This window comes from Corvus kubaryi, unplaced genomic scaffold, assembly GCF_017639235.1.
Source record: "Corvus kubaryi isolate FWS band 111438036 unplaced genomic scaffold, C.kubaryi_AGA036_p1.0 37334, whole genome shotgun sequence".
NCBI lineage: Eukaryota > Metazoa > Chordata > Aves > Passeriformes > Corvidae > Corvus > Corvus kubaryi.
This window is the reverse complement of record NW_024581108.1, coordinates 7,477,530-7,500,017: the sequence shown is the minus strand read 5'-3', so window position 1 is coordinate 7,500,017 and position 22,488 is coordinate 7,477,530. Positions and strand designations below refer to the sequence as shown.

Sequence of the window (22,488 nt, the reverse complement as noted above, 5' to 3'; positions counted from 1 at the left end):
GGGCGGCAACGCTGAGGGAACTCGGCGGAGCGGCGTTCCAGTCACGGCAAGGAGCGGCTGGGCCCAGAGGTATCAGCCGCGATACTCCAGGCAGCCTTAAAGCCACCTCGCCCTCAGCGGAGTGCTCGGTAAATCACACAGAGCTCCGGACCCAGGTGCCCGGGCCCCTCGGGGACACCTCTCGTGCCTGTGCGCACCAGCCAAGAGTAAAGGCGCTGGTGGGGCTGTGCCTGTAAAGGCTGAGACAGGAGACAGGTACCACCACGCCGCGCTGCCCGACAGCCCTGCGGGGCTGCAGGGTCCAGGCTCGCGGAGAGATCAGCCCGCTCGCTGCCGCAACAGCGCGGGGCACGGGAGGCGCCCCTGGGGTACCCCTGAGATATCCCTGGGGTATCCCTAAGGTACCCTCTCCCTTCTCGACGCGCTTCGCGGGGCCGCGAGCTGAGGGGCAGGACCGGGAGCCAAGGGGCGGGGTCGGTTCGGCGGGGCGGGGCCGAGAGCGGAAGAACGGGGCTGAGCAGCGCCGGGCAGGGCGGGGCCGGGATCGGAGGGGCGGGACCCAACGGGGCGGGGCCAAGGTCGGAGGGGCGAGGCCGGGTGGAGCCTAGAGCTGAGGGGCGGGACCTAACGGGGAGAGAACGAGAACGGAGGGGCGGGGTAGCCCCGGCCCGGCTGCCCTGCAGCGCCGCCGGGGCGGGCCCTGGGCTCTCGCGGGAGCTGCGCCGGCGCCGCCCGTCTCCGAGCGCGGCCGCCGCGGAACCAATAAACTTTGTTTAAAAAAAAAAAGGCAAGAAAAGGGCAGGAAAGGAGAGGTGCCGCCGTGGCTGTGGGCAAGTGCGTCACTGACCGCCGAACCAGCTCGGGGCGGCCGCCGCGGGCAGCCCCAGCCCCGGCTCCGCTCGGCCTCGGCAGCCGTCGCCCTCCGCGGGGAGCGGCGCCTCCGCCGCTCTGCGGGCCCGCTCGTGAGTATGGTGGGACGGCTGCGGCGGGCAGCGCTCCCCGCTGAGGGCGGCGGGGCGGCCGTGAGGGCCCTGGCGGAGCGCTCCGGCAGCGCCGGGGCGGGCGCGAAGAGTGACAGGTGTCAGGCTCCCCCTCCTCGGGGGCACCCCTATAGCCTGGCTGCGGGCCGGGCCGCGCTGTGGGACGGGAGCTGCTCCGGGGTGCTGCCGGCGGCGGTCCCTGGCTAGGGCAGGGCTGAGCGCTGCCTGACAGCTCGTCCTGTAGCCGCCTCCCCTCCGCCTTGCCCTGCAGTGCCGTGTCTCCGCGCTCCCCCGGGACCGGGGAACATGTAAGCGCGCCCGGCGGCGTGAGGCGCTCCTGAGCGGCCGCGTCCTGCCGGGGGTCTCCTCTGACCCGCAGGGTTTTGTCTGTGTTCCCTCACGGCAGGGCTCGCCTCTCCCTTCCCGCACTGAGAGTCCCGGCGCGGCGGGAGCGCCGGACGGGCGGCCGCAGCCATGCCGGGCGGTAAGGAGACGCGGCTGCTGCACCTCGACGAGATGGAGAAGCTGGACAAGACTCTCTTCAGGCTGGAGCAGGGTAGGTCGGGGTGCCGGGGTCAGGTGAGAGGGAAATGGCCGAGACCTCGACATCGTCTTTGGATGGCAGTGGAAAGGGAGCTCAGCCTGAAGTGATGGGGTTTTGGGGGTGTGTGTAGGGGTATTGTTGGTTTGGTTATGGGTTGGTTTGTTTGTTTTAACTTGCTTCCACTGCAGAGCTCTGTGGGCTCTGCACACAGTTTAATCTGACTCGTTAAGCTCTTGAGAAACGAAGAGCACATTGGCCAAGAGCTGTCAGTCTTCATGGGACTGAAGCGCAAAGCATTTTTTAGACAGGCCTTGTCCTTCTCCTTTTATAGCCTCTACTTCAGTGACCTGCAAAAGTCCACTTAAGTCAAGGTCTCCAGTGTTTATCTTCTTATGCAGCACCCCATGTTTTAATATTATAATTTTGAAATCTATCAGTAATATCAGGCATTTTGCAATGTCTGCAGGTTTGAGGTAGTGTTTCAGAATATAAGCTCTTTAGTAACTTCTAAATCTTGTTATCAGATTTGTTATATTATCAGAGCTATGTATCCTCCTGCATATGTCTAAGAACTTGATGTTATTTCTCCTTGAAAGTGTTTTTAACTCTATTTGGAGAAAAAAAAAACCAAAACAAACAAAAAACATCCCCTAATTGGTCCACTATTACGCTGGTCAGCAAATTTAGACTATAAAACTATAGGCCCTGTCTTTAAAAACCATTTTTAACAGCACAACAATTTTTATTAAGAGTTTTTGTGGGGTTTGTTATTATGTGTTAGTAATCTAGGAACTTAATATCAAAGTGGTTTAGTAGAGGAGCAAGATTTTGGTTCTCGAGAATAAAAATTCTCTTCAACTAACTGATTTCAAAATTTTCTGACCACCCTAGTGTAAGGAAATGTCAGTAGTGAAGTGCAGAGTTGATCCTAACTTCCATTTTTAACTTATCCATCCAGTTGTGTCAATTTTCTTGGAAGGGGGGAAGCAGAAGTGCATGGCTGTCAAACATTCAAAGTGCTCCTGCTGGTAGCAGTCTCTGAGAGGGCATAGCTAATTTTGAGCACAGCACTCCCGATGTCAGTATAACTCTTGCAGGAAATAAGATATCAATGACATATATCCCTGTGCTCTAATTTTAGTAATCCCTGTAACAAAATGTCAGGCCAGGACCGAAGAGAGTGTACTTAACCTTCCAAGAGTGGTTTTATATAAATATATAAATATATATATATACATATATATATAGCATTAAGATGAGCTTCATTTTACCTGACAAACATTCAGATCTGAAAACAACTGCTTTGCCTGGTGGATTTTGGTGCTGTGGTGATTTTGTTAGTAAGAGAAACACAAAGCTTGATAGCACTTATATTTAAATGTATTCAGACATTGAATTGTGTTGTTAGAGTCCCCATGATACTACTTAATAAGCAAGTGGTTTTTTTCAACTTAAGATACTAGAACTTGCTATCCAGAATTTTTACACTTTCTGATTTATTATCTATGTACTAATAATTTTCTCCTTTTTTGCAAGTACTCAGGTTTCTTTTACTCCCAATTTTGTTGACTGCTAGGGCTAATAGGTGGTTTGCTGCACTTAAATGTGTGACTGGCATGTAATTTATTAGAAGTTACTGTGTAAGAACTTAATCTGTTTCATTCACTTGAAAGAACCCTGTAATTAGCCACTTGTGATGGTGATCCTCATACTTGCAAGTGGAAACCTATTCTAAAGCCTCTTGACTGAATAGAATTTTTTATGTCTAACTTAGTAGACTACATATGCTTTTAGGTTCCAATTTTTTAACTTAATTTTTCTCATTATCACAGGTATCATAAGCTTAAACTTAAGCCTCTTTCTATGTGTGTGTGACCTGCAGCACATATACAAAGCTCCCTTTAGTTTGCTGAGTTCTCTGAAAGTTTAACAATTCATATATTGTAGATCATACACACTTACATATAATTTTTCAGTAAAAAGCATAAGGATTTTTAATTGTTTAGTGAACCCTCAATGAATAATGAAGGTATTTGAAATATTTTCTGGTTTTAAATGTGTTCCTAATTTTTTTAGATGTTTTCATGGGTCAGCCTACCATATATACTTGGTAAACCTAAGTACTTAAAGACTACATAATCCAAAATCTATGTAAAATTGAATGTAGCCTAATGATCATGGTGTTTTGCTATATTTTGTTTTTAAAACTTTCTATTTATCAAAGAGAAACAAATTGGAAAGAAGATGAATAGTGCCGTGTAAGTAAAGGAAAAAGGATACATGTAGAGTATGCAAAGAACAATGTTAGGAGGGTAGGGAGAGATGGTGCAGTTTTGAGTGTTACAATATAAGAAAGGTTTAAACCTATTAGACAGCATTCAAAGAAGAGCAGTGAAGATGGTGAAGGGCCTTGAGGGAAGCTGTCTGAGGAGTGGTTGAGGTCACTTGTTCTGTTCAGCCTGGAGGAGAGGAGACTGAGGGGAGACCTCATTGCAGTCTGCAACTTCCTTGTGAGGGACAGGCACTGATCTCTTCTCTGTGGTCGCAGTGATAGGACCCGAGGGAATGGCATGGAGCTGTGTCAGGGGAGGTTTAGGCTGGATATCAGGAAAAGTTTCTTCACCCAGAGGGTGGTTGGGCATTGTCACAGGCTCCCCAGGGAAGTGGTCACAGCACCAAGCCTGACAGAGTTCAAAAAGCATTTGGACAGCACTCTCAGGCACATGATGTGATTCCTGGGCAGTCTGGCCTTTGCAGGGCCAGGAATTGGACTTGAGTGGTCCTTGTGAGTGCCTTCCAGCTCAGGATATTCTATGATTCTGTGGTGTAGAGATATATCATTCTGCTGAAATTCTTGGCAGATATGAGGGTGTACTTTCTTATTAACGTAGTAGCAAATTAGGAATTGTAATAAGAGACTAGAAATACCTAGTCCTCCTGATCAAGTGATTTTATCTTTTTTCTTTTTCTTTTTTTCTTGAGGTTTTGAGCTACAATTCCGATTGGGCCCAACTCTTCAGGGCAAGTCCGTTACTGTGTACACAAATTATCCAGCTTCTGGAGAAGTTTTTGATCGCCACAAGTTCAGGACACTATCATGGCACAATCCCACAGGAAAAGAAGATGACTCTGACAAATACTGCAAGTTGGATCTCCAAATTTCTGGGTCATACCAGTACTATTTTAGTCTTGGGTGAGTGAAATTTGTATACCTACAGCCAAATGCAGTTTGCTCCCTTGGTCTACATCTTAACCTGAAGAAAAACATTTTTTCCGTGCATTTTTCAAATTGCAACCTTGGGACCAATCAGAATCCACTAATGAAAAACAGTAACTGGTGGTTATTTAATACTTTCTGATGCAGAAATATTCTGGAGAGCATACAGAACCAAGCTGAACAACTTTCTGTGAATGCTGGAGAAGCAATCTATTTTTGCAAGTTTTCAAATTCATCAGCATTCTGGGTATCTCAATGATTAATTTGTACTTTCTTCATTGACTTTCAGGGTTGTTTCTTATCTAGCACAAAGGTTCTGGCATTCTTTACTTGGCTCCTTTACTTCCTCCTCTGTTTTAGTGGGACAACTACAGAAGAGAATGCCACTGTCTGTGATAACTGTAGTCTGGTATTTTGAGTTTCTGGAAGATGGGTGGTTAAATTCTCCAAGCTTAGGACACGTAGCTCAGGTACCTTCCTGAGGATGGTGCTCAAGATGGAGATCTACACGTAGTAGATGGGCAGTTGTGCTTTGTGTTTCTGTCCATATGCCAAAAGGAGGAACCAGTGCTCCATCTCAGAAAATAGCAAAGGTATCTCACTTTTCCAGAGTTTTAAGCTCTGTATCCCAGTTGTATTCTTTTAAGTCCAGTAGAGAGATGATGCCTAAGAGATTTTCTTCAGATGTCATGCAGTCCTGTTCCCCCTCTCCCTCCAGCCACTATACTGGGCTAGTGTTTCTGAAATACCTATTTGCTATTTGAATTCTCTCTCTGAAACTGACTGGTATAATGGGTGTTAATTATACCAATTAAAATTCTTTTTTGCTAGAAATGAAAAAAGTGGTGGAGGTTACATAGTTGTGGATCCCATTTTGCATGTTGGAGCTGATAATCATGTACTACCTTTGGATTGTGTTACACTCCAGACGTTCCTCGCTAAGTGTCTGGGACCATTTCATGAATGGGAAGATCGGCTTAAAGTGGCAAAAGAAACAGGTAATGCTCATACACATGTTTAAGGATATAAGTTTTTGTTTTATGATCAAAACCCAAAGTTACACAGAAGAACTTCAGTGTAAACAACTCGTATATTTGTAGATTATGTATTTTCTGCGACATTCAATTTAGTTAACAGAATGAGTCAGTGAATTGATTAAAATATTGGCAGAGATGCAAAAATTCAGGAATTTCCTAATATGGGAAACTACTTATTTTATTGTTTTGATTTCACATAGACTTGGAAGTTTGTTGAACTGACAGGGTGATTTTTAAAGCTTGTGTTACATAGAATTTCAAGGGGAAGATTCAGATAAATTTACATTGGTTATTCCAAACACTATCTTTAAGTAGTAAGTGTGGCTTATTATGCTTCTTTCGATTAACTTTGACTGATTTTTTTTTTTTTTCCTTATTAAATAAATGGTTTCTTATTACATAGGTTACAACATGATTCATTTTACACCACTGCAGAAGCTTGGACTATCTAGATCATGTTATTCATTGGCTGATCAGTTAGAAGTAAATCCTGAATTTTCAAACCATAATAAAAAGTGCACTTGGAGCGATATAGGAGCGCTTGTGGAGAAATTGAAAAATGAATGGAATATGCTTTGCATCACAGATGTAGTCTACAATCATACTGGTATGACTTTTGTTTGTTAGTAACCAGATTGGTCCTATAATTGTATTTAATTATTTCCCTTGACGTCTCCCTCCTGAACCCATTTTTAGTAGCTCTTTTAAATAATGTAGTTGTCTCTGGTTTTGAGTCTCTCAAATCCAGAACAACTCCTTGCAATTATAACTGATATGCCTCTGTATCAGGTATAAAAAAACTTAGTATTGTTGCTGAAAGAGTGAATAGAGCTCTTCTTAAAAAGAATGATTAAGCTGTGTATCTGTATTTATATAATATGCCTGTCTTTGTGATCTGTGGTGTGCAGTTCCCAAATATTTGAACAGAGTCTGTATTATTAATTGTTTGATGAGCACAAACTGTGTACTTTCTTGTTAAACTTTCTTGTTAAGCATCTAGCTGCTTAAAAGTAACTGCTCTAGGTTGTCTCTAACATGCAGATGATAAACAGTTGGGACAAGAAGGTAGGATTAAGTGATGGGGAAGTGTTACAGCTCAGTCTGTGGGGAAAGAAAGAAGAGAGAGCTTTGTGCTTGGGGCAGGTTTTTTTTAAGAGTAGATGTGTTAATACATTGAAGGTGTTACTTAACTGTGTGAGGGACAGTGGGTTTTCTTCTTTGTGATCTGATGAAATTTAAATTACAGTACTTAATAATTTGCAATTTTGCTGATTATTTGGATAATGAGTTTTCTTTGATTGTGTTTCTAATGCGGTTGTTATTGTATGCTGTAATCCTAAAGATGATAATATTTAGCATTCTCACAGCAGACACTACAACAACTGGTTATGTAGGTTGTTGTCTTTTGAGGCTCAAAAACCCCTAAACATAGATAATATGTGAATTTCAAGCTTTATTTGCTTTAGTTCTTTGGTGTTGACTGCTGCCAAACATTCCTATCCAATCAGTCTGCAACACAGGGCTTGCCCTATTTGTTTGTTGAAAAGTTACTAATTATAGTTGTTGGCTCTGTGTCTAAAGGAATTAGGATTTTAAACAGCCTCCCAGTTCTGGATAAAAAATTTCTTACACTGATCAACTGGAAGTCCAGTTTCTCTTATAGATGCTTGAGATCCACTCATTTTTTAACAGTATATATTTACATGCTACTAAGGAGAATGTATTTTGATGGATAGAAAGACCTAACTATAATAATTACACATTAGAATATATTTGAGAAGGAAAATGTCATGTTATTTGGCTACATTTTTAGAAGGACTTTTTCAGGCTACATTCAGAGTTAAAGTAATCTTCATTGGGATGGATGACTCAACAGTTGTACTATGGTGAAAGGATGTTCAGAAGTGTCTTCTAAGAGGATAGAAGTATTCAGATGATTGTGGTTCTTAGGTCATTAAGCAAGGTATCCTTGATGGCTTTGTTTCCTGCTTTAAGACTTCTAAACTTGAATGTTTCCCCCATCTTTGTTGATGATAATCTAAACTTCTTGGTGTACAACTGTCTCCACACTTTGTTGAATGATAAATTTAGCATTAGCTGAAAGATAACGGTTGATGTTATAAGCCTGTGGAACTTTTCAAGGGGGCCTTTGAAATAAGAAAATATGGGACGTTTTGGGGTTCTTTGGATCTTGATTAGATGGAAGGTAACTTTTTTTCTTAATTGAGCAGTGATTTCCAGTAGTTAAATGAAGTCATTCCTGCACATTAGGGTGACTTAATTGTAAAACACATTTCATTGACTCATTTGAATCTAAAAGAGATAAAACGTATAGTCCATTATTTTGAGCAGATTATGGATAATTGCACATCCTTATTCATTCTGTAGGATGTCTGCATTAAAAGCTTAAGTTGTCTCAGTAAATTTTCTAATGTTAATTCTAACAGGTCATGACCCCTCAGCTTACAGTGGTTCTGTTGGTAGTTTCTGCTTTCTAGTTGAGACCGTTGTATAAAAATGGCATAGTTTCCCCTCTGCTCCTGTGGGAGTCCGGCAGCATCACTTGCAGGATTGGGCATTAAGCTGAGGTGTTCAGTGTTCGCTCTGGAGCAGAGCCCACACTGTGGGCACAGCAGGGAACAGTGGGAATCAGCTCTTGATGTCTCCATGAGGCTCTAATGAAAGGCAGCATCTATGGCCCAGCTTTACCAGTGAAGTCATGCGCTGATGTTAAATATCCCTGCACCTTTGGCATCTTCGCTGGCGTATCACGGATAAACTTGCAAATCCTCTCTGGTAACTGGGTATATTCAAATAAGAAATGTATTGGCTGGCATTTCCTTTTCACCAGGAGACAGAAAAAAGACATTTGGAGTTGTTTTTCTTTTCTGAGCTTTCAGTGGCTGTAATAAATCATATCAAGTAATAAAAATAAAGTGAAATAAATTATGTATTAACTTATCTTTCACAAGAGGCTACTATTGTATAGTTGCAGTATAGCACTTGAGTAACTCTTAATTTCAAATACTTAGACATATTAAACACCACCTTCTCCCAGCTTTATAAATGATCAAAAAAAAAAAAATCTTGGGCTGTGAGCATCACTGCTAAATATTAGGCTTGTGTTTAATTTGTGTAAAAATGAGTTAGTCACTTAAGAAAAAAATTTCAGATTTTTTAAAGAAGAATATAATGAATTTTAGAAAGTTTTCTGTAATTTCTTATCTTGGTATTTCTTTATTCCTGTACTTACTTTATACTATACACATAATCTATAATATACTTATTTTCTCCTTAGCTGTAGCAAATGTAATCACGAGTGATGTTTTGGATAATTTTTCTTCTGCAGAGTTAGATTTCTCTTGGTGTTACAGTGTGAATCACTGGAGCTTACCTTCTGATCAGGAAACATCTTTCTGTTCTTTACCAGAATTAATGGAAGGCCTGTTGACTTCTCTTTTTTTTTTGATGCTAACCCCTTAGATTTAACTTAGGTGTTGTCTTTTTAGAATTAATTGTATTTACATATGAAAGTCCTTTATAGTAAATCATAGTTCTTGTTAGAAGAATAGAACAAGCTGGTTTTGCTTTTTGGAGAAGAAAGCTTTTTTCAGAAGTAGTAAAATATAAAGAAGGAAAGAGCAGGAGAGAATAATCTGTTTGGCCTAGAACAGCCTTTAACAGCCTAAGCTTAATGTTGCTTTACATAACTTTAAAACATGGTGGGTTTAGTTGTAGATGGTATTTAAACCATAAGGATTTTAATTTCCACAAATGGTTTGATCTTATAAACATGGAATTTTGCCATGTCTTGACATACAATGTAACATGGTGCTCAGGAGAGCTGTTCACACTATAGACTGAGCTAGTAGATTTTTTTTTTTTTCCGCATTTGAGATTTCTGTTTAAACTTCTTTGAACTAAGCAGACTTGAGATTTTAAGTATTTTTGTTCTGCTATAATTCTGGACACGTTAATGACTCTTCATGTTTCTAATACAATAATTTGTTGCATATTTTCCCATGTGGGAAGTACTACTTCTGTTTTTTTCTGCTTTTCTGAAAACCTGGTTTTTGTTCTTAGGCATTCTGTGAGGTTGTCTTTTTATTTTTTGTTTTATAGTTTAGTTTTTCGGTTTGAGATATTCATTCAGAAGAATATATTAGGTTTATTTTCAATTAAGCAGTGTTGCGAATGAGTTGCAAAATTGGAAAGAGATTAACTCTTGGATTTTTCTTTTTAGTCATACTTCCAAAATCAAATTTCTGTACTATGTATGTATTTACCCATACTGCTGCACGCACGCTGTCTATATTAGAATACTACACCTGTGTTCTAGTGAAGGCTCCTTGCCTTCTCTGAGTTAATTTTTGATGTTCAGCATTAATGTTCAGGTGCTGGGTGATGCTACAAGGGAAGCTTGGCAAATAGACACCGAGTGTAGTGTTTGGCCTGAATTAGTGTTCCATTTGCATGCACCAGACAGTGCACTCATCTTGCTGTGTAAGACTCAGTGACATTGCTTCCTATAACTCAGCTTCTTTTTATGTACACAAGTGTCACAGCTACTTCTTTCGTAAATGCCCATTTAACTATATTTTGCATTAATTGTTTTTTGGGTGGTGTGTGTGCACTCTGTCTCTGGCTGCATGTGGCATCTGACAGGATGAAGAATATTAAAAAATAAACAACATACATTGTAAAGTTTGGTATGTATGTTTGGCTTCCAACACTCAAAGAATATCAGTATCTTATTTTCAGTATTTGTTGTATTTCTGGCAACAAAAATTGGATTTTTTTTTTAAGTGTTTTAGAATTGGTGGTACTATTACATATTTTTATGTAACTAACGAAAAGTTTTTCTGCAGTCTCTGCAGCTGTATTTTTGACGAAAAAAAAGTCGATCAGTAATAACATTTCTGCATAAGACATTATTTTCAATTGACATGGAAAATTTCAGTTGAAATGTGAATGAACTCTGTGTACTATAGTACCTCAGCTTCTTGGTGTTAAGATGTTTACAAAATACAGTGAAGGGTTCAACTTATGTACTTACACTTTTGTTTGGTTTTTTTCTCCCCCATCCCTTTCTTCAAAAAGCTACTAACAGTGAATGGCTCAGGATGCATCCAGAATGTGGCTATAACCTTGTAAATTCTCCTCACCTGAAGCCAGCTTGGGTCCTGGATAGAGCTCTGTGGCATTTGACTGGTATGGTGGCTGATGGAAAGTATATTGCCAAAGGGGTCCCACCCTTGATTGAAAATGATCAGCACTTAAATGTAAGTGAATGAGAACTAAGTATAAGCTAATAAACTTCATAAATAGCTGGATAAACCTTTAATATATCTAGGGTTGTGGAAATGCACAAAAAGTGATGTATACTTTGCAGATACATTTAGTGAAATAAGCCCTTGCTCCCTATTTTTTTTGCTTTTCTTAATTATATTAATAAACAACCTCAGTAACTAACACATTTTTTATTTTTACAGTGTTTACGTAAAATAATTTATGAAGATATATATCCAAAAATTAAACTATGGGAATTTTTCCAAGTGGATGTTAACAAAGCTGTGCAGCAATTTAAAACCCTTCTAACTCAAGGTAAAGGAAGGTTATGTTGAAGGTTATGCTGAAGCATGTGAATTATGTATTTATAGTTCAAGAGGCATAGGTAAACTTAACAGTTAGATGGAAAACAATATAATGCTATTTTTTGCTATGTGAGACATCCACTGTGCTGATTTAAGCATTCAAGAATGCTTTGAGGGCTAGGAAGATCTTTAAAGACTCTGTACCTCTTCAATGCCTTCATCCCTTCATCCACCCACATCTTGGTTATGCTAGTTATAAAAGTTGCATGTCTTTAAATGTAATTCCTGTTTCTACTTTGAGCACTTGTTTCTATATTGTTCTCAGGCAAAATGAGCAGTAAATCTGATCCAAATCAACATCTTCAAATACTTCAGGACCCTGATTACAGGCGACTTGGCTGTACTGTGGATATGAATGTAGCACTGGCAACGTTCATACCACACAGGTACTGTGCTACTGATTACAAGTTAAAATCTAAGTGAAGCTAAATTTATGAAGCCAAAAAAAGACATTGCTTTCAGATATGAGGAAAAAGTTAAGTTTTGATTCCTTTTAGTAATTTATACTGCATGCTTTTAAAATAATGTTTTCTAATTGTTGTTCTGCTTTTAATGTCCTCCTGACAAGCAATGGACCAGCTGCAATAGAAGAATGTTGTAACTGGTTTCGCAAGAGGATTGAGGAGCTAAATGCTGAGCAATTCAGACAAACTAGTCACCATCAAGAACAGGTGTTGAAATTACTGTGTTTTAATGCTGAATTGTTTAAAATTCCAAATAAATGCAGGCATTTCAATAATGCATAATTTAATTACTTCCAGGCTGTCAATTGTCTTGTGGGGACTGTGGTTTATGAACGAATCGCTTGTGATGGTCCTAAGCTGGGTCTTATCAGTAGAAAACATCCCTTGGTTACCAGGTATATACATGTTTTCTTGTTTGTTTGGAAACTTAGAACCTATCCAGGGAAAGCAAGTTCAAAGTTAAATAAAAATATATATTTATATGTACAAATGTATGTTTTCTTTCACATGGACAAATGCCACTTAATGAATTGATAGGGTTTTTTGTAAGCAACAGCAATAACTATTTCATAAGCAAATGTGACCAGAAAGCATGAGACAATACTCAGAGAACATCAAAACCTTACATAGTGCAAATTGCTGTTGTAGGTGGAAGAGGAGTGGAACTAGGAAAGTTTATACCTTTCACGTTTTATATACTTGATGCCACTCATGCCTAAAGTTCTATGGCTTTAGTCTTACATTACCAGCTGACACCAGGATAGTGGCAACATCTGTTCTTGCTCCTTCAAAGCTTCCTTCAAAATAGAAAACTCTCCAGCATTTATGCAAGTTGCTCTCTTTTTTGTCTGTATTATGTACAAGCCAGTTCATAGCAGATACTTTAATTTCAAAGAAAATAAATTGCAGCTTAGGTTACCATATGTGTTTGGTGCTTGTCTCTTTGTTTTCTCTTTTAATTGCCTGTCTATTCCATAGGTATTTTACCTATCCATTCAAAGAACTGACTGTGGAGGAGGAAGAAGCTATGATACATCAGCCAGATAAAGCTTGTTATTTCATGGCTCATAATGGCTGGGTTATGGGAGATGATCCTCTTAGAAACTTCGCAGAACCGGGTGTGTAAAAGAAATTTGAATTCTTACAAACCATTTGATATTCTAGCCAAAGCAAAAAGGATTTTACTTGATCTGTCTTTTTTTCAGATGTATTCCTCTGAAGCTGCAGAATAGCAGATACTAAGCTTATAGCACTTTAATTTCCCATTCAGCATACAGATGAACTGTAAGAACTGGAATTTGAGGTACAGTTTTACAAGATTTGAGAGGCAAATTACCAGCTTTCTGCCACTGAAACGGGGACATCCTGCCTCCCCACTTTTGTCATTGTCTTTGTTGCTTACTTTGTACTTTGTTCCAACACCAGTGCTTGTTGGCATTTCCATGAGACAATGACAGTGTGGCAGAAAAACTAATGCAAAGAAAAGGTGAATAGTATTTTACTGCATTAGTGAGCAAAAACAGGATCCTTGAAAAGTCCACTGAGTGGCAGTCAGGCAGTCAAGAGATGACCCAGTTAATCCAAATTAAGTATGCAGATTACTTGCAAAGGTAAAATAGGGCATGAAATCACCATGCATTCTAAAATACTGCATTCTAACTCCTTTGGGGACAGTATTGATATCTAATAAAAGCAAAAAAAGCTTGTGTTCAGAGTAGCCATTCACTTGGTAAACTAAATGAAACAAAGGCCAGTTTAAGTGTAATTAAAAACCATCTAAAAATTTGAGTCTGCTTTACAAGCTAATCTGATGATACTCCAGAGTCATCTGGAGTTAGCAAACAAATATTTAATTTCTGCAAGGTAATCTACACCCCTTTCACTAAATTTTATTTCCTTTTATTCTCCTTCTCAAGGATTGAGATGATGTGTTTCAAGAGTGTTTTTGTTCAGTTGCCTTCAGCTTATTACTCTTTCTTCTAGGCAGACTTTTGTATTTTTTTTCTCTCAGTTGTTGGCTTCAGTTAGCATATTTAATTTCCATTACTGAGGTTTCTCTCGTAACTCAGCTACAGGTTTTTGAGTGCTTTGTACTTGTGTCTTGCCTTTGTTTTATGCCACACATAATTTCAACTGAGAACAAAGTGTGAAAATGTGGTACACAAAGGCACAATAAAGGAACTGCAAAAAAAATGCAGCCAGTTCTCTAAATGATCCTTTGAAAAAATCACAGTGTACATCCAAAGAAACACCATTTTTCTGTCCATGTGGCTGTGCTATTAGTGAAGAAAAAGGTTAGCTGTGCTTATGTGAATGTTTTGGGAATTTGTGGTAATTTACAGTTCCTGTTTTTTACTTCCTGGCTTTGGAAATCCATCAGTCTGCTGTTAATAGAAGATAAAATTGTAAATTGTGGCTGTGACAGATTATGATAACACAGTGAGATTCTTCTTTGAATTTGGCCAGTATAAAAAACCAAAGTACTAATTTTGTTCATTTGTTTGATTTTTTTTTTTTGCTTTTTTCTTTTTCTGAACTACAGCTTTTATACTACTTTGAAGAATTAGAAGGAATTTTATTTCAGTCTGAAAAATTGTTTCAGTATCACTACAGAAGCTAAATATTCCGTGGAGGAGTGTGAAATTGTACACCAGTGTCATGTATATAGATTTTTGAGTTGCTGTGGTTATCATTAGAATTTTTACTGTTCATTACAGTGTTTTTCTGCTCTTCAGCAGTAGAAAATAAAACATCACGTTTTCATTTTGGTGCACATTCTATATTACGTATATACCCTAAAGTGAATTTATTTCCGTTACAGGTTCAAATGTTTACTTGAGAAGAGAGCTCATTTGTTGGGGAGACAGTGTGAAACTGCGTTATGGTAATAAACCTGAAGACTGCCCATACCTCTGGGCACATATGAAAAAATACACCGAAATCACTGCCAGATATTTCCATGGTGTTCGTCTGGACAACTGTCACTCAACACCTATTCATGTAGCTGAGGTACGCAAAATTAAGCATGCTTATTATAAAGCAGCTTCCTGTCTGTGAAATAGATCCTGCAGATTTTACAGCAACAGTGCAGGACTTGTGGCAGAGTTTCGGTGGGAATGAATCTTCCTCAAAGCATAAAAACAAGGTTTCTTGTCTGGTGATGTTTAGATATGGTTTCAGCTTCATCAGACAGTAGGGGGGTGTAGCTATTGTATCTTTTAATTCTCTACTTTAGCTGAAATAATGTGGATGTGATTGGGCCTGGCTAACTTTTCCCTCACTTAGCTGTGGACTTGGTGAGATGGCTGCCAGTATCCAGTATGTCAGTTTGAGCTGGAGTCCTTTCCAAGACTTGATTGAAAGTCTGACTGGTTTATTTTTTTGCCATATATATTTTGCTGTTGCTAAATTAAACAGGAAGTGGTTCACTTCACAGAGTTTAAAAGCTGGTAAAGAACTCCTGCAAAAAATTTAGTCTGGCTAGTGCTTCTGTTTCCCAGGGAGCTGACTACATACAGAAGTTGTACTTGCCTAATAAATTGGCTTTAAATAGGTTTGGAGTAGCGAAGCTTGTTAGCGCTTAGTCTTAACTAAGAGCTGACCTAAATCTATGAAGAGCTCTCGAAAACAAGTTGATTTGTCCGCACAAGTTGTAAGTGGCTCCTAAAGGCAGCTGTTTCAAAACTTCTGCCATTCTTGTGTTTATTGTTACTATTTTTGGAATGGTAACTGCAAAGGCTTAGACTGAAGTCTTGCTCAGATTTCCTAGTTCAATTGGTATCTCTTTTATCCAACCTTTGCTCTTGTATTTTGAGCAAAGATTTTGTTTTAAAACAAAGTTGTAATTAGCTTAAAGTCTACAGAAAATTCCCTAGAATTCAATCCATAAATAATATCTGTAAAATACAACCATACTTTTATGAAACTTACATGTTACCAATGTTTTTAATGTGCTGCATATATGAATCATGACTCATTTATGTTTGGTTAACATTCATGTTAATGTTTGTGTATACATAGCTGAAAATGGATGTCTTACATTAAAAATGTATTATGATCTATAGGAGATGCTAGCAACAGCCAGATCAGTCAGACCTAATCTTTATGTGATAGCTGAACTCTTCACGGGCAGTGAGTACATTGACAATGTTTTTGTCAACCGCCTGGGAATTACCAGCCTGATTAGAGGTACAATAAGCAGTTGAAAATTATGTAGGATTGTTGTGTATGGTTTGGATTTTTAAATGTGAAACTAACATTGGTATGCTTTTTTATTTTTCTTACATATTCATGTTCTTTGCTTATGCAATTACCTTTGCTTCTTCATGTTCTATTTAACTTCTTCTGTGTTGTATGCTAATTCTTGGTTTTGCTTATGTTTGTGTATCCTCTTCTGTGTAACAACTTGTTTTGTTCCTTAATTTTGGCTTTCTGTTTATCCTTGCTGCATGGCATTTTCCTATTGTCCAATCCCTGCCTAGCTTTGAAACTTGTCCTTTTTTGTATCTACCTTTCCCCTTTCTGTGGCTTTTTTGGCTGTGCTTTTTGCAGTACATGCTGGACACAGCTAGAAAATTGCGAGCCGATTTGTATGTAGTGGCTGAACTGTTCACAGGAAATGAGGAGCTGGACAATATCTTTGTGAATAGGCTGGGCATTACCTCCTTAATAAGAGGTAGGCTTGCTGTGTGTGTGGTCTCTTTCCAACGAGAGATTATAGATGATGTGCTTTTTCCAAGAAAAGGTTTTCTACCAGATTATGGACTTTTAATTTCATACTCTATATAATCAGAAGTACAGGTTCTGTATTGTGACTTTTTTGATAGTTAGCAAAATATACAATACTAGCCATAAAGTAAGAGAAGACCTCCTTTGTTAGTTTACAGAAGGTTAAATATTTCACTCTTAGTCTAGTGAAGCAAAAAGGAGTTGTAGCACAGTTCTGCTATGTAAGTCCTGCATCATGTCTGGTTTTTGTTGCATGAGTTTTTTAAAGCCTTTGAGAAATAGTGTGATCTCTGCTTTTTTGTCTGTTTTTTCCCTTAGCTTTTTCTTCCTTAATACATTATAGTAAATGGAGTATTCCAAGGCTGTGTTTCCACACTGGAGAATATATATACATGTGTTTGATTGTTTGATTGAACACACCAAAATAACAACTTCTAAATGCCATATTAACATCTTCGTGTGTGCTGTCCTCTGTGGTAGTTATTGTTATGCAAACACTTAGGTATTTTGTTCTTTAGAGGCCATGACTGCTTACAATAGCCACGAAGAAGGGAGGTTGGTTTATCGGTTTGGAGGTGAGCCTGTTGGATCTTTTGTTCAGCCACGTTTGAGGCCTTTGATGCCAGCTATTGCTCATGCACTGTTCATGGATATTACACATGATAATGAATGTCCAATTCAGGTGAGTACCTAAACCAAAAAAAAATTACCTTTAATGTTTTCTGAAGTGATATTTCTGGACTGTGGAAGGGTTTGATGCAATCTGGATATCCTGAACAATATTTAGAAAAAAATGCATTTCAGTTGAAGTTTTTATGCAGAGAAAAAAATTTTATAACAATACCCTCTGACATTCAAGATTTCGTCTTTCAAGGGGAAAAGTATATAAAGTTACTAAATAAGATATTTTGAGTCTTTCATCCAGCTGCTGTAAGTCGTTCCGTTTCTGCTTGTTGACCTGTTCTCCTGAGCTTGCTTACAGGCAAGAATGAGAGAGAGTGGTGGGCAGGGAGTGCTTATTTTGATGATTTTTCTGAAGTTGCTTTTCTTTGTTCATTTGTAGAAATTTTCTCCAATAATTGTATTGTAATTGAGGAAATTATGATCATGGGATTAGCATTTCCTCTGTTAAGTTGAATATATCTTCTGTATGCTGAATTGGGAGGATCGAACTATCTTTGTTTCACTATTTATTACCTGTATATTTTTAATGCAGCACCGATCTGCATATGATGCTCTTCCTAGTGCAATGATTGTTTCCATGGCATGTTGTGCTACAGGAAGTACCAAAGGCTATGATGAACTAGTACCACACCAGGTATGTGTCTACAGTTCAACTCCTAAGTTACCTTTAAAAATACCTTTTATTCTCATCCTAGAACATGTATTTTGATGTTGTTTATTTGAAATTCCAAGCCGTTCACTCTCTGGCATTACTTCAGATTGTCCAGCTTCATATGCAATTTGAATTTATTACATAGTTCAGACCTCAAGGTGTGGTAGTTTTTATTTCCCAGAGTAGTTCATATTTGCTTAAATTTGGTTCTTTTACAGATCTCTGTAGTATCTGAAGAGAGGTTTTATGCAAAATGGAATCCAGCAGCACATCTGACTTCTGGTGAAGTTAATTTCCAAACAGGAATTCTAGCAGGAAGGCTGGCCATAAACAGGCTGCATCAGGAGCTGGGGGCTAAAGGCTTTAATCAGGCAAGTAGCGAGGGTAACACTGCGATTTCTTCATATGTATGCTCTGAGAGAGCACAGTTGCAATGTTGTGTCTTTTCTAGGTGTATGTAGACCAAGTTGATGAAGATATAGTTGCAGTGACAAGACACTGCCCTAACACACACCAGTCTGTTGTGGCTGTGTGTCGAACTGCCTTCAGGGATCCTAAAACTTGTTTCTACAGTAAAGAAGTTCCTGAAATGTGTATCCCAGGTAAACAGTTTTCTTTCCAAGAGCTGTTGTCATGTACAAAAAATTCAGGTTATTCATGCTTTTTAACTTCAAGCACATGCACGTGAAATCCATATGAGAATTTTCAGTATATAACACTCCTTTTATATGTACTAACATGTATGTCCCAAAAGTGGTTAAAGAAAATAACAGACTTGCGGTGCTTAGGGTTTTCAGAAACATTCATGTTGAGTATGTTCCTGCTGCAAGCCTCCCCTTGAGAGTGTGGGGGGTTTTTATGGTCTTTGTGAACTAGTAATATTTAACAGTGAGATGTTTAATTGCACAGTGTTGGGGGAATTAGTATTTATTCTGTTATACTGAGGAAAAAGGCTAAAATTTTATCCTATTTGTTGATACCATTTTTTATTCAGCTTTCAAACATACATAGCTATTTTGTAGCTTGAAAATACATCTTAATAAGAACTCTGTATTCAATAAGTTAATGTAAAGATAATATGTATGCAGTACATACATAATATTAATTAATTATGCAGAGTATTTACTGTACTCTAAAGTAGACAAGTATAAAGACTTCTATACATTACCTGGACGTGTTTCTGAAGAGAAGCTTTCCAGACTGGCTTTTTAAGTATACTTAGTTCTTTGAGTGTATGTGTGTGCCTGTTTTAAGATATTTACAAGACTTGTATACCTTATTGTCTGTAAATTACTTAAAGGATAGAGAAAATTAGAATTTCTATGTTAATAATAAATTGTTTGAAGATAAACCATCTGTTTAGCTGCAGTTTGGAAAGCAATATAGCACCATCTCCTAAAAGATAACAGGAAAACTAAGAAAGCTGATGACCAGTAAAAGACTGGTTGTAATTCTCTCATTGTCTGATTTTATGGTTAATTTATTATAAAATAACAAAAATTGCCATTTTAAATACAATACAGCATATGAGTGTGTAATGAATATTTATAGGATATTTAAATACTTTCCCATATTTTCTGTTCTTTTCCTGTGCAACAGAGACTTGTATCTTGAATATTCAGGTTTTTCATTTAAGCTTTTGCTTCATAATTTCAAAAGAATCACTTTTTTAATTTCAAATATCTTAAGAGCTGCAACATGATTTAACTTTTTTTAGGAAAAATAGACGAAGTAGTACTTGAGGCTAGGACTATTGAGAGAAGTGCTAGTCCTTACAAAAAAGATCCACATTTTATAAATGGATTGCCTAATTTCACAATGGAACTCAGAGAGCATATCCAGGTAATTAGCTTCTTTCACCCATGTTCTGATGTAACATTTCTTGTGATATTTTATATTAGAAAAAAAGACAGTGAATTTCAGTTGCAAATCTCTTTTCTTTTCTAAGATAAAAGACAGTAAAATCATAAAGCAAGCTGGAACTGCCATAAAAGGGCCAAATGAATTTGTTCAAGAAATAGAATTTGAAAGATTGACACCAGGAAGTGTAATAGTATTCAGGTATGTTCTTGTAACTGCCAAATGGCTGTGTGAGTTACAAGAGTGATAGGAGACTGGAGAATAGTTCTTCCAAGTGCTGTATTTCTACAAGATATGCATTGATATTTACAGAGTTAGTCTGGACCCAAAGGCACAAGAGGCTGTGGGTATACTCCGCAATCATTTGATCCAGTTCAGCTCTCATTTTAAATCTGGAAGTCTTCCTGATGATCAATCAGCACCAATATTAAAAACACCATTTTCTTTGTGAGTATGCTTTAAGTTTCTGACATAGAACCAAGAGAGGAGAGCAAAGAATACAATGTAAACCTAGTGAGGGATTGTTGGGTTTTGCTGGTGATGGGTTTGAATTGTCACAGTGCAGTGAAGACTCTCAGAGATCTTATATGTATAATACTCAGTGGGGTTAATACTGAAAAACTTTGCAGTTTGTGTAATTGCTGCCTAAAGTAGGCTTTCTAACATGGACTGCTTCTCAGTGTTGGGGTGTGATTGGGTTTTTTAATACTGTGTTTCTAAATAAACACTGAGAATATCTTGGAACATCTGAAAAATCAGGCTCTTAATTTCCAAGATTAAGCATTAAGAGAGTTGTATATATTTTACTATTTTAATGTGTGAAATCAAAATCATTTGTGAAATCCTTTCCCTGTTTCCCTACTGATGTTATTTTGGGTTTTATTCTTTTTTTTTTCTCCACTGTTTTTTCAGTATTGCATCTAAACTAACTTTGGCTGACCTAAATCAAGTGCTATATAGATGTGAGGCAGAAGAACAAGAGGATGGTGGAGGCTGTTACAATATACCAAACTGGTCACCCCTAAAGTATGCAGGCCTCCAAGGTAATAAATAGTTTCAGCATTTTTTTTTCTGTCAAGTAAAAAAAGTAATTGAGAGCTGCTCAATCCAGATCACATAATAATGCTGTTGTATTGCTGCTGCCATTGTTTGGTAAAAAAGGTAGTTATTTTCTGCTTGACCATGCTGTTGATCGGTGTTCTCAGGAAATCTCATACTAGAACAAACCCCCTCTCTCTCAATGCTCTGAAACTTAATACTGCATTCCAGTATGTGTTTTAACGCCCATGCCTTGACTTTTAAAGTAAAGAGAAAGCAAATACACCTCCAGTGAAAAGTTGCATGAATCTAACCCGAGGCATTGCTAGATTACTGAGAGACGTCTGTCATTTATCAAATGTACACATTCCATCAGGCTAATTATTTGCAATGGTTTTCATAAGTTTCTAGGAGTTATGCTGAGGAAACTAGCATTGAGTGTCGCTGTCGTACCGAGAACGGCGAAAAATGACACGAGCCCAGTTTCAGGATAAGTGGCCTAAATGGCTTTATTTAATTATATAAATCAGCTTCTATAGCTTTGTTCGCAAGGGTGGCCCGACCCCATTGGTCGCTTGACCATCCACCTCCCAGGGTGATTGGCAGAATGCTGGAACACCCATTCAGAATATTTTTCCAGTGTACCATAACAAGACTGTGCATAACACGTTTGCACCTGTGAGATAAGCCTTGGTTTACGAAAACCTAAAACTGTTTCTTAGCTAGCTTGCATGAGAAAGAAAAACTTCACAGGATGCTGCAGCTGCTGGAAAATTCCTCTGCTCCTAGCTTTTTAGTATCCACAGTTGAGTTGTAGCCTAACTTGCTATGCAGACTGAGAGAAGTAATCCAGTTAAAGCATCTGTTGCTATGTACCTTTTCTTGCTGAATTGTTATTGCTGTTTGTGATAATGATGTGTCTTTTAATACAGAGTTGGGTTTGTATCTTCAGGGTTAATGTCAGTGATGGCAGACATTAGACCAAAAAATGATTTGGGTCATCCATTTTGTGACAATTTAAGATCTGGAGACTGGATGATTGATTATGTCAGTAATCGTCTAATTTCTCGTGCAGGAGCCTGTGCAGAGGTGAGTAAAAATACTTACTTGGTAACTTGGGGGTTTTAAATTGCTAGTTTGTTTAATTTTCAATTTCTGGTATATTTTTAAATTCAAACTGTCTTTAACATATTTCTTGTCTAGGAAATTTCTTCTAGTAGATTAAACCATTAATATGTTTTTCTTCCCTCCCCTCAATCCTGTTTAAGAATAGACTGCAAAAGGGAAGTGAAAAATAGATAGGGCATGAAGGTGTTGTTAGCTCTTGCATGAGTGCTTGCAGGGGTCCCTCCCTGTTTTATTTTTCCTCAAATAAAAAATGAAATTACTGATATTTTTTCCCTAAGTTTTGGGGTGGGTTTTTGGGGGAGTTTTTTGGGGTTTTTTTGTAAGAAAGTACCTTCAAGAGTGCCTAAATAATACTAAGGCGTACATGAGTATGATACAATTATAGTCAGCCAAGCGCTGGGAAGATGGGAATTACTGAGGTACAGGGTGCCTTTATAGCTGCATTGCAGTGCAGTCCTTTTGTTTGTCATAGTTTATTTTCCTACATGGAAATGGCTTTATT

At 38.5% G+C, this 22,488-nt stretch overlaps 2 protein-coding genes across 6 annotated transcripts in view; one reads left to right on the top strand and one right to left on the bottom strand.

Moving 5' to 3' along the window:
• The first annotated feature begins 42 nt into the window (after positions 1-42).
• Positions 43-22,488, top strand: part of AGL (amylo-alpha-1, 6-glucosidase, 4-alpha-glucanotransferase) — a 37,401-nt gene continuing 14,955 nt past the window's right edge. Inside the window, exons 1-22 of one of the 5 annotated variants that reach the window (XM_042030095.1) lie at positions 43-128; positions 1,387-1,536; positions 4,507-4,717; positions 5,573-5,739; positions 6,182-6,385; positions 10,879-11,060; positions 11,271-11,382; positions 11,698-11,818; positions 12,001-12,103; positions 12,194-12,291; positions 12,875-13,014; positions 14,718-14,905; positions 16,448-16,571; positions 17,143-17,306; positions 17,841-17,942; positions 18,179-18,331; positions 18,412-18,562; positions 19,678-19,802; positions 19,909-20,021; positions 20,133-20,267; positions 20,733-20,863; positions 21,811-21,947. In XM_042030095.1, coding sequence (XP_041886029.1) covers positions 1,455-1,536; positions 4,507-4,717; positions 5,573-5,739; positions 6,182-6,385; positions 10,879-11,060; positions 11,271-11,382; positions 11,698-11,818; positions 12,001-12,103; positions 12,194-12,291; positions 12,875-13,014; positions 14,718-14,905; positions 16,448-16,571; positions 17,143-17,306; positions 17,841-17,942; positions 18,179-18,331; positions 18,412-18,562; positions 19,678-19,802; positions 19,909-20,021; positions 20,133-20,267; positions 20,733-20,863; positions 21,811-21,947 — 2,943 coding nt within the window. In that variant the 5' untranslated portion in view covers positions 43-128; positions 1,387-1,454. Of the gene's footprint in view, positions 129-710; positions 788-807; positions 963-1,132; positions 1,289-1,386; positions 1,537-4,506; positions 4,718-5,572; positions 5,740-6,181; positions 6,386-10,878; positions 11,061-11,270; positions 11,383-11,697; positions 11,819-12,000; positions 12,104-12,193; positions 12,292-12,874; positions 13,015-14,717; positions 14,906-15,960; positions 16,085-16,447; positions 16,572-17,142; positions 17,307-17,840; positions 17,943-18,178; positions 18,332-18,411; positions 18,563-19,677; positions 19,803-19,908; positions 20,022-20,132; positions 20,268-20,732; positions 20,864-21,810; positions 21,948-22,488 lie in introns of those variants that run through there. The other 4 variants (XM_042030096.1, XM_042030092.1, XM_042030091.1 and 1 more) reach the window with 4 other exon arrangements.
• On the bottom strand, positions 114-1,456 carry LOC121665999 (translation initiation factor IF-2-like). Its single transcript, XM_042031048.1, has 3 exons — positions 1,410-1,456; positions 856-1,348; positions 114-767 (listed from the first exon to the last, which is right to left on the bottom strand). Exons 1-3 carry the CDS (start codon positions 1,454-1,456, stop codon positions 114-116), a joined length of 1,194 nt encoding a protein of 397 aa, XP_041886982.1.

Coding starts and splice junctions, on each gene's coding strand:
- LOC121665999 (XM_042031048.1), bottom strand. CDS start 1,456: ATGGCTGCGGCCGCCCGTCCGGCGCTCCCGCCGCGCCGGGACTCTCA. Junction 1,349..1,409: donor CCGCCGCGCCGGGACTCTCA/GTGCGGGAAGGG, acceptor CCTGCGGGTCAG/AGGAGACCCCCGGCAGGACG. Junction 768..855: donor GCGGCGGCCGCCCCGAGCTG/GTTCGGCGGTCA, acceptor TTTTAAACAAAG/TTTATTGGTTCCGCGGCGGC.